At 39.8% G+C, this 12114-nt stretch overlaps 1 protein-coding gene across 17 annotated transcripts in view; it reads right to left on the bottom strand.

The window, feature by feature from the left end:
- LOC132979530 (supervillin-like) overlaps positions 1-10676 on the bottom strand; it is a 55306-nt gene extending 44630 nt beyond the window's left edge. For 9 of the 17 annotated variants that reach the window (XM_061045401.1, XM_061045402.1, XM_061045412.1 and 6 more), the window contains exon 1: positions 1985-2205. In XM_061045401.1, coding sequence (XP_060901384.1) covers positions 1985-2045 — 61 coding nt within the window. In that variant the 5' untranslated portion in view covers positions 2046-2205. Of the gene's footprint in view, positions 1-1984; positions 2207-10136 lie in introns of those variants that run through there. The other 8 variants (XM_061045407.1, XM_061045409.1, XM_061045404.1 and 5 more) reach the window with 4 other exon arrangements.
- Between the last annotated feature and the right edge of the window lie 1438 nt (positions 10677-12114).

Below are 12114 nucleotides of genomic sequence, written 5' to 3'. Positions count from 1 at the left end.
GTTTCTGATTTTTAAGAGTTCTTTTTCTGGCATTAACATAAACCCGTTTAATTAGCTGTTTACTTTTCGAGTGGTCAAGATTGGGGATAAAATGACAGTCGCTCAGACTTGTAAAATCCTGTCTAATAGCATGATAAGCTTCTGTGCAGTGTTTGGGAAGTGAATTAGCCTTTGAACTCAGATGTGTTACCCAAATTGGGCCTCTTTAATCTTATTTCATCGACTTGTTGTCAGAGATTTAGCCTGTGGTGTTTTTCAGTGTGCTTTTTGATCTAAACAACCTGCGGGGTGGATCTACAAAGCATCTCATATCACTGCCCGGTCGTAACTTTTTGACTTTCTTTTACAACCTTTAACAAAGTTTCCTCTCTAGACAACCCTGATAGTAAAAGAATATAATATAATGTATTTGTTAATGCACTGCAGTGGACATATCTACTGCTATGACTATATGCTATAAAAACGAATTTCCCCTCGCGGGATCAATAAAGTATAAATTCTTCTTCTTATGTGGTCATTTTAACTATTTTAATAACCTTTTTCTCCCATTCTTTAACTCAATGTCTTCATCTACGTCCTTTGGTAAAGGACTATCTTGCGGTTTTAAATCTGTGTTATAAACTGACTTGACCGTACTCGGATTATTACCTAAGAGTTCAATTAGAGAGGGCACGTTCTGTCTGTCAAAGTAAACATCAACAATGTGCCTTAAAGGTTCTGACAGGAAACTTCCAGCCTCAGTATGAGTCGCTTTTCAGTAACTCAGAAAGTTCACACCCAGTTCCCAGCTTGACGCGACCCTTTCGCGCTCACGTCATGGCAACAGCAGCCTTGTTGTAAAGTTATACCCCAGTATAGGAGACAGATCCTGTTACTGCTCCAGACGCCTTCAGAACACCTCCTTCTTATTTTGGTCTCTGAAGACGGTGTGGCAATACATAACAAGAACGTTTGGCAGTGAGGAAGTGAAAGTAGTGGAGGTAGAAAGACACTCTCATGATTAATTTCAAGGACTACACTGTGCTTTGGAAGAATGTCATGTGATGCAATAAACTCATCAGAATTAGACACATATGGAGCCAGAAATCTGAGTTGGAGGTCTTCATTTTGAATGAAACGACTCCATCATTTGTGTTGTCCTTGGGATGTAAAGAACTGATTCCAGATGACGAAATGAGACAACTTTGATTCTCTTCTTTCATTACCTAAATTAGTAAGGCCAAGTGTTTTGAGCAGGCGGGACCCTTGTGGAGTTGCGCTTCACGTTTAACAGTCTATTTTTCTTTTCTGGAAAGCCCCTTGCACAGAAGTCAGTTCAGCTTTCCTTGGAAACGCCTTCAGGTTGTCAACAAAACAAGCAGTACACAAGGCTCAAAGCTGGCAGTGCCAGAGAGCAGCTTATGCTGCTGACTGTCCCAAAGTGAGCGCGGTGAGGAGAGGGATTTTCTATAAATATTCAGAGGTGCAAAATAGACTCTCTAGCCTTCACTTGCACACAATCTGTTTGGAAGGGCTGCAGCACTTCTACGTCTCAACAGGAGATGATAGAGGTACAACATCAAAGTGGAGGAAACAGGGAAATACATACTGGTACCTGCACACACCTGTTGAGTGTACAGCATCTAATCAATGTGTTAAAATGATCTTTCACTCCTCAGTCACATTTGTTGTCAATACACATGCCAAGTAGTAGTTCAATGTTTTAATACGGTAAACCTCTTTGTCAAATCCCCAAATCCCGGAATACTTCCGCTAACTCTTCCAATCTTACGTCATGAAATCTCATTTCATCCAATCCAAGTGAGCAAACAAAACAAAATAAGGAGTCAACAATGAAACTTCAAGTCCCCTCATCTCGCCAAGCCAAATCCCCCCCTGTCATTTATCTAAGCAAGAAGCTAAAGTCCCTACAGAGTTAGTGATACTCTGGGTTATGTAAGTCGTCCTACAACTGGACCAGTCCTTCCATTCTCACAGGCCTTACCTTGGCCACAAGGCTGCACATGGTTCACATGGTAACTAGAGATCCATGGGTTTCGAAACATGTTTAGGAAGAAGAACAGAAGGATGCCCCACTGCTAGGATCTCCTTCGGTCACAGCGGAAGTTGATGGAGGTGAACAGCAGGACTGACAGAGGTGGAGGCGAGGGCAGCAACCGGCAAACAGCAGACAGGCAGGAAAGGATGGAGGTGGTGACACGACCCCTCTCTCTCACACACACACACACACACATACACACACACACACGGACAAGCACACGGCCACAGCAGACTGACCACCCTTGGCTACACAGCAAAAACGCCAGCCTGCAAACACTGGCTGTCATACAGAATGTGTGTGCATGTGTGTGTGCGCATGTCAGTGTGTGTGTGTGCACGCAAAGGGAGCTGAGGGAGAGAGACAGCACAGCAGGGTGCTAAAGCAGCTCAGAGCCCTAATCAGATTACAGGCAGAAATTAGCCTTGATGATAAAAACGCTGGGACAGGATTGGAGGAGGGTGCCAGCAGGGCTGCAGGGGGTGGTAAAGGGTCCAGACCAGGACTACTGGAAGTCAGATGGTGTACTAAACACACACACACACACACACACACACACACACACCAGGAGCTCATCAAACTTCCCAAAGCTAAAGCCAAAATTGTGTGATAATCAACCCTGTTACCTAATGCTGAGATATCTTTGTCTATTCTACTTTTAACAGCTAGAGTCCACAAGATCATGACATTTTGAATTCCACGTACAAATGGTTTATTATGGTTGTGAGTTTTCCACTGAAAGCTTTGTCTGAATGTCAGTTTAGCTAATTAGGTTGCCATATGAAATGCAGAAGAACAGTTTTCATAATTTCCTTCAACACTTCTAATCTTTTCTCATTACAACAAACACGGTGAGCAATTTGTAAAAAAATAAAAAAATAAATAAAATGACACTCCCAAACGTAACTGATACAGCTTCAGTAAAAAGTGTGGGCGGAGACACAGTGTTATCCAATAGAGTTTACTCCCACCTGTCTCAGTCAGGTAGTGTGATTATTGGAGTCAGACGAGGAGGTATTGGAGATTAAAGTGTCTGGTCACATGATCGATCATTACATCACAGTCACTTCTGCCCTTGCTGTGAGATAAACAAATACTCACATAAATACTGAAGTGTCTCCTTGATCATTTAAAAAGTTGATGAATTAACTCCTCCTACCCTTATTTCTGTTTCTTATTGGAAAAAGTAAAAGTATGTCATAGAGACGGTCTGCGCATGGTTTCTTTTGAAAATGTCACAACATGAAAATTTTACATAAATAAATGAGAAAATGTGCAGAGTAAATGTCTCTTTACATTCTGAAAAAAGTGAAATTAAGGTCTTCACTTTAAAAAATTACAAAGAAAACCAGTTATGTCGCTGGAGCTCCCAGGACCGGAAACATATCATCAATCAGTAACTTTAGACACATGTAAATCTACATGTTTGTAGCTGATTATACAATTTTCTAAATAACTATTAAATATTTACTTTGCCCTTTTAAAATGTTACATGCCTTTGTTGTAACCTAATTAAAAAAAAAATCTTATTAAATGAAGGTCTGTCATCCTCCTAGTGGGGAGTGGATGGGCAGCGCCCTAGCGCCCTCTATTGACCAGCCACCACTGTGCACATGTCTACTTCTGTCTTATTTTATTCTTCTGTCTTTTGCACCAATAAACTTGAAGAACTAAGAAGTAATGCATCGATCAGTCTGCAACTTTCCTTCTCCTTATCTTTGCATTAATGTGAAAAAAGACAACAAAGGAAAAACAAACAACATATTGAGCTTCTTTCCTTTAAAAATCATCAGTGTGATAATAATATGATGCGTATTATTCATAAATAATCCAAAGTGTGTCACAACAGCTGGGTAGGAAAACACCATTCTGAAGTCAAAGTGATTTGAATCCCTATAATAGAAATCCAGCTGTTTCACTTTTCAACTGTCTTAGTCTTGCTAACTTGCACACTCACTCACCTCGTCCGTCTGACGCTTTTCTCACCCTTTACACACAGACTCACCCCCCCCCCCCCCACCTTTCCTACCCTGCCTCTGCTCCCTGTAGACGCCCCTAATAAGGCAACAAGTGTTGTGAGTGGCTGCCGCGGTGGAGAGGTCACCCTGTCAGCCGGCCGGCCGTGTGTTTACCAAGGGACTGACTCCACGCCTGCTCGCTGCTCTGACTTGTTTTTCTTTCTCACTTCTTGTACATTTTTCGTTCTGCAGATTTGTCATCCCTGGTGGTATTTCATCTCTCTGGATCCTCTGACTCTCCTTACTCTGACTTCCTTTCCTTCCTTAACTCCTTCTGTCTCTCCTCTTTCTTGCATGTTTTTTTTCCACTTCATACATATTCTTCTTCGCCCTGTCTCTCTCTATGTCACTTTTTTTATGTCTCTGTTTACCCCTCTGATCTTTGCTTCCATGCCAGCTTCTGCAGCAACAAACATGATACATCCTGTCACCCCCCTTCTGTCTCACTGGTTGCACACATTTTACACGATCAAAAGAAGGCACAGGCACTCCTAAGTGAAGCCAAAAAGAGTATATTTATAAAGCACATTTCATAAGACCGGCTGACACTCCATAGAGCCTTTCTTAGAAGTAAACCACGCTGGCATAAGACAAAATACTTTTTGGTCTTCCGAGCAACCAAACTGCAGTAAACCACAGGGGGGGCTGTAGATTACAACACGAGTGTGAGTCACTCGTCATGAGCTGTGAACAGGTTACACATCTGGATATCAGACCTCTCTGATTTTACATGTTGACAGTGATTTCAGGACAAATACTGTCTTGTGTTTAAGGGCTGATGCGTCTTCAAACGTCCTTCAAGTTTTGTATTTTACTTGCATAATCTGCAGCTTTTTTTTGCTTTTCCCCCCATTTTTATGTATAATAAATAAGCTCTTGAAGCTTTTAATTGTCATGGTAAAGAGACAAATAAACAACATAAACCATGAAGGGTGATAGAAGAGGTTCACCGTTTTCTAATTCAAATAGATCACTACTTAACACTTTTAGAAGTATTGTCAATTTGAGTATTTTTATCTGCACATAAACGGTAAATCGAAAAGGCCCGCAGTCTGTTAAGCACTGCTTTCTAATAAGCACTCACCACCTCAGCTGTCCGGTCTATTTCTCTCTGTCAATGAGTTTTCTGATCTTCACACGTCACCAGCTACAAAAAAAAAACAAAAAAAACCCAGCAGCGATGAGACCACTGTGCTCTGACTTTAATCGTCCCTCAGGTCAAAGAAACAATTATAGTTTGAAACTCAGCTCGACAATTTCATCTCGCAACACAGGATGTCTTACACCTATGACATCACGTAAACACCACGAGGCGGGTTCCTCAACAAAATCCCAGAGTGAGCAAAACATCAAAGCGTCTCTTTGCTGATCAAACTTGAAGCTGTGAAGCTTAGCATCGTACCGGTCATACAGGGGTTTCAACTAAGGATGAACTTTCCCCCCTGTGGAAAGCAACACCACGTGATGCCTTGTTTCAGAGTGTATATGCAGCCTCAGATTTACTGAGCTTAACGCTCTCTGTGATGTACATTACGACTTACTCCAGTTGAGCACAGACTTCCTTTTAACAGGCCAAACTTTGACTAACTAGGAAGTCTTCTGGGTTGAGATTCCAAAGTAAATGTTACAGCATTTTTCACCCTGAACCCAAAACAAACCAGATCACCACAATAATACAGACTCACACGGACACTTCCCAGGACGCTGCAGCTATTTCATCCACTATTTTAAAGATATTTGTGCAGATTAAATGTAACATTAACCATACAGCCATAAAGCACCAACATGACTTTATAAAACCACATAAGAGTCTAAGCATCCCCTTTTTACAAGAGCTTCCTGGTCAAGACGAGCAGCAGCACATTTAACAAGTTACCAACATACCACACGTAAAAAATTACAAAACACAGGTCAACATACTGTATCCATGGTTACAGAGCGGAAAGTCATTAAACAAAGCATCTACAACCTGATGCATTGTCCTCCAACACCTTCCATCTACTTTTAAAAAGTGATTTACAGAGACCAGCTCACCCAGACCCAAATCCGGCAGCAGCAGATTCCCAACCTGCAGGAGCAGCGTACCTGAAACTTGTTTTCCCCATATTTCAAGATGCACTTTGGGAACAGATTACAAAATAAGTTATGTGTATTAAAATATGTTCTGCATCGACAGTGCATTGCAAGAACAGCTCATTTGGTTTTCTATACTCAGAGTGAGGAAACTCTTTTGCCACCTGTTGAAGCAGTTTTTAAGATCTTAGTCCGACCCTTGTGTTAAGAAGCTGCATTTTCCACAAACCATCTACTTTAAATTCAACCTAAATCTAATGTGAAACTGGTTATAAGTGCATGAGTCAAACCCTCTTTAACACACAACACACAAACACACACACATGGCTCAAGTGGGAGCCTGATGTTCCCTCCTTTCTTAAACATTTACTCTGGCTGTTCACTCTTTAGATGCAGCTCTGCATTCCTCTCTGCTGCCTTGCATCAATTCTGCCAGACGCCCGGTGCAGAAATCTGCCTGCTCTGCTCTTATATGGATATCAATGAGCACAGAGCTCAGTGCTTTAAGGAGGAGAGACACTGAAGAAGTTCTGCAACTCAAACATTGCAACAGAGCGAGAGAGAGAGAGAGGGATAGGGACAGTATGTTTGAAGATGAGGAGCATGTCAGGCTAGAAATGGTTATTCAGGGAGTTTGGCTGTCATCTCTTTAAATTACATCATCCAGGAACATCTTCATTCTCTTCATTTTCTCATTATGTAACACGATGACGTAACTAGAAGTAACACATCACAAGAGCCATACTGATTCATACACTCAGTGCTATATTCAAAATGTAAATTATTTGATATTTGAATCCAAACTCTCCATATGATGCTCAATTCTGAGGCAATCTGAAATGAGTCAGAGTCGATTTATCATAGTTACACGACAATAATGTTCTTTTTGGCTCTCTTAGGTTATTCACGATAACCGTTATTTATTTGAATAATTGTAAAGATATGCACTAAAGCAATGGTGATAATCAATCAGAAGATTATGCTGCAGCATCATATTCTGTCTGCAGAATAGATTTTTAATTGTAGCAAAGCTTCAGAGATGAACTTTCATTAATTTGGGACATACAACACCAAATGACCAAGTCAAGACTGTAGAAACTACTTGATATAAAATTGATGTGTAATTGGAATGATTGCATGCATTTCTTTTAATTATAATGAAAGGTTGTAAGAAAATATAAATACACTTGTTTATTGCCATATATCTGTTCTGTGATATCAATTTTATAAACATGAAAATATTTATTTTACTGATTCTTTTAGATGATTCCTTTTTTAGCTGCACAAAAAGTAGTGTTGTTATGTCAGATGTTACAGTAACTGTTATAAATACAAATGCAGATCACACTGTTCAGATCACATATATTATTTATATTAACTATTTTATATAACTTCAAGTAACTATTAAGCTAGAATGTCAATAACATTTAGATAATCATGATAGAGCCCCTTGCTCACATTATGCTCATATCACATTGTGGAAGTATTGAATTATTATTATTCCTCTTGTTTTATGTAAATATTCATATTGGCAGATTCTTTAAAATACACAGTGACAATAAATCCCATTTGTGTCTGCCATATCTTAAAACAATCTGAAACTATAACTGCATCTTCATCATAATAACAACAATCAATTTCATGTCATATTTCCTTCCAATATTATCTTCTAATTAAAATGATCAAATCATGTGATTAATAGTACGCAACAATATTTGGGATACCATCTGTCAGTAAACATATTGATTGAATACTTTATGTAAAATTCTTCCTGTCGTTATTTCCCTACTTGCTTTTTTGTTTATGATGTTTCCTGTTTTATTTTGACACTCATACTTCCCGCCTGTGTGTTTGCGTGCCCCGCCCCGATTGTTCACACCTGTGCCTTCATCATCCCTGTGTTTATTTAGTCTCCCTCTATCTTAATACCAGTTCATCTTCGTGCAAAATGAAGAGCAGTCAGCATTTTTCAGTCAGTCATGTACCTTTGTTCTCTCTGACCTTCACTGGTGATGGAGTTTTTATTCCCCCTCCTGATTTGTCTGTCTGCATTGAACAGATTTTCTCTGCTGCAAAAGCCTCCCTTCCCTTTGTTTAATATTAACAATGGCTACACTACATCAATCATCAGTACATACAATACGTCGTTGCTTGTCCATTACTTAGTTAAAAGTAGTACATATCATGCAAAGACATTAAAAATCATTAGCATTACTGTGCAATAAATATCCAAATCCCAATTAAAAGTGAGCATGTAATCATCACTGATTCATCTCACGTGTTACCCAAACAGGAGTAACACATTCTGAAAGAGGTCAGCATATTAGCAGGCCAGCAGGAGCCTGCAGACAGCTCTCTGCGTTCTGACATACTAAGTGCTGACAGTGACAGCAGACAGCAGGGACAATCAGAGATGGTGCTGAGTACAAGCAACAAGCCAACCGGTGCATGAGACCATATGCAACAGGTCACACACACCTGTTGAATACAAATATGACAGGAGATATATTTTTGTTGGAGTCAGTTTGATTGTACCTCCAATAAGGAGGTGAGATCAAATATGAGCAGGAGGATTAAAAAAAAATGTTGATTGCTCCAAAAATGGGATTTTGGGCACAAGAACAAGAAACATTTTCTACAACTGGAAACCAGTAGCTTCTTCCAATATCGCTGGTGAAAACTAACAACATACAATTGGAGCTATATTTAACCATTTTGCTATATTAAAAAAAAATAATCTACAATGTTTTTCACCACTAAAACATACTTGAAATACAATTTAAAAAACATTTTCAATTTTACAGAAGTGTTTTCATTTTGGAGGCCTTAATTGATTAACAAATATGTTTTGAAGTGCTTAAAGTAAGACAGAAAAGTGCATTAAATGTAACTTTTTTTCAATGCATTTAAAGTAAAGTAGGCCTTTATGAAATCAAATGCACGTGTCACAGGTAGATGGTAATACAGAACAATTTAAACTCTCTATTCCAGTACTTAGAAGAACAGAATCCAGTTGCAGAAGGTCAAGCATGGGGCTGGCCAGTAAACCTGTCTATTCATTTTGAAGCCTGCAGCAGGTGCAAAGCACCAAGCAACTGCTGCACAAGTCACACACACTCACACACACGCACACACACACACACACACACACACACTCACACACTATAAAAACAAAAACTGTGGAGAAGTGACGCCTGGCCGGAGTTGGAACAACACTCTCCCCCAACAACCAGCTGATAGATCAGCTGCACACACATACCACCATACATACATACAGCCACAATCTGGAGCCTGGAATGCTAATACCCAAGAGGTTACTTGAGACGGCACAGAGCAACAACAGGGGGGCTTAAGTTGGGACACCACCTCGAGTCCTCCGGGGTTGGGGACGTAAACCAGAAACTTCTCCTGCAGAGTTTTGCCACCAATGTTTGCCTTCACTAATGGAAACTTTTCATGTACACTAATAAGATGCAATGAAATACATAAGAAGACACAATTCATAAACTGACTATTAAAAACTGAAATCCCCTGAGAACTTTGCCTGACATTATGAAAAAGTGCTAATGCCCTGTAACTTTGCACTGGCAAGATTCTGAACCAGTCTGATTTCATTGGGCATCACAGACTCTGCAAATGAAGTGATCAATATTAATATTATTTGGTTTAAACTATGACTGATGGTAAGAAAATTGCCCTGATGACACATAATAAACATATATAAACATATCTATATTTACTGTCAAAGATAATGGATTAGGTCAGGTGCCATCATTCAGTAAAGTAAGGTTTCATAGAGCATATCAAAAGTTATTATAAAGATTTGTTTATAATAAGTAAAATAATAGTCAGTGATCCTTTTTATCTACATGTCATGTCCCCAAGAATCCTATTAATAAAAGAGCTGAATTATAAACAGTTAGATTCATTCTGTAATAACTTTGTGTATCTTACTCATCAAATCAGCATGAATACGATCTAAATAGGAAAGAGAGAACAATACTTACAATGATCTCGGTTCTCACAGGTGAAGTCCATTTATCCTGACAGTAGAAAAATGATACTACAAGAGGGCTCCACTGCTCCCTCGTTCAGAGCAAAGCAGATGCTGAGGAGGCAGGAGGCGCAGGTGTGAGCAGGTAAACCCAAAGAGAGAATCCAGAGTCATCACCGTGAAGCAGGTCCAACCCTCAGCAGCCGACAATTATAGCCCGGTGCTTTCCCACCAGCTCTGCCGCACGGGGTCTAATAAATCAGTCCAGGAACAGCAGTGCAAAGAAGAAAAGGACGAAGGGAGAGGGGGGGGGGAGAGAGAGAGAGAGAGAGAGAGAGAGAGAGAGAGAGAGAGAGAGAGAGGGGTATGCAGGAAAGAAGTGAGGGACTCAAAGATGTGATGAAGCTGAGAAAAATGCCCCAAAAAAAACTGTTAGGGTTAGAACAGACTAATACTCCTACAATAAGTGGTTCTTCAAACTTTTCTAAAAGTTAGAAAATGCGGCTCTTTACATGATCATTCTTGTAAGCCACGTTCGGGGGCCCGGGTCTGATAGTTTAGACTGACAGTGAAAGTCAACACAACACTCTTTCGAAGGCGTTTGGGGAGTGCGGGCCAAAATCGGCTTGGTAACCTCATCCCACAGCAGCCATGTATGGACTGAAGAGAGTGGCCTCGTTGTAGGGGCGTCTGCCATAAATAGCCAGGATGCGTCTTGCTAACAGCACAGTGGATCGAATCAGCTGTTAAACTACAATCCAGCAGCGCAGTGTCATCTAGACTTTGCAGAGTTTCCTGCACTACAGCACCGGGGACTCTAAAAAAAGCTTAATTAAATGTGATTTTGCTTTGAGCCATGCATGCTGTATCTACATAAAACAATGCATTCAACTGTAGGATGCAGTTAAATGAGTAATTCCTCAGTTTGACAAATATTGCATGGTTTTAAAGCCACTGACTGACAGATGTTTCACTTTATTTCCAATGCAAAAGAGCTCTATTCTAAATGTGCAATCTGCAGTGTCAGGGCTTATTGTTTATTGTATCATGGTACTCACCAGGGTAATCACTACAGGAGAGCTATGAAGTGCAAATAACAGTACCTCTTCCAGGCTGTTAAGGTTGTTTTGCTCAGGTAGACAAAACCCAAATGTGCATTATAAATATAAATATAAGTGTAAAGTTTTGCACTTTTGGCAAGCTTACAAAAAACAAGAAAACATATTAACATAATTGGAGATGTGAGGATATAATTTTTTATTAAAAAGATCTAAATTGACATGGGAAATGATTCCCCCATGGGGGATGTTCATACAGGTTGTTTTTGGTATCGTATAATTATAATATGGCTCCATCTTGTGGAGATAAGAGGTGCATGACAGTCAAATCAGACTTTATGTCTTTGTTATTACTTCAGGTGTTAAAAGTAAACAAGATATGTGAGACGGTAACTCTTGATATCCTTTATGAGTATTTTGGTTTGTTATGTGCAAGTAGTGGATGAGGACAGTTGTAGCCTAGTGATTTCTCAAGGTAGAAAAGGCCAGCATGTTTAACAGGTGTAAAACATGATGTGACAAATATGTAGTTTACTTACCCTGGTCTGGCTCTGGGATTTAGGCAACTATAATGCAGGGACACCTGGAGCTTTGTGGCAAAACAGTGACAGAGGGACTGTTTCATTTTGAGGACACCAATGCACTATGGAATAAAGATTAGATGACGAGATATTTACATAACATTAATCTATTGTGTGATAGGGCAGAATTGTAACTAATTTAATTTATAATAATTAAATGTCAACATTAAATAGTAAAATTGCAATTAGTAGAAGTTGTTCTTCAGTTCTATGAATGAGGTGAGGGCAGGTGTCAAACTAACTTTAGCATTAGCAGAACAGCAGCTGAGCTAGGAGTAGAGGAGCAAGCTGTAGCCATAGCAACAGTATCTATAGCAACAACTGTATAGATAACAACCAGGAATTACACAGC

This window comes from Labrus mixtus, chromosome 8 (genome assembly GCF_963584025.1).
Source record: "Labrus mixtus chromosome 8, fLabMix1.1, whole genome shotgun sequence".
Lineage (NCBI taxonomy): Eukaryota > Metazoa > Chordata > Actinopteri > Labriformes > Labridae > Labrus > Labrus mixtus.
Note: the sequence above shows the minus strand (reverse complement) of the source record. Positions and strands in the feature narration are given on the sequence as shown.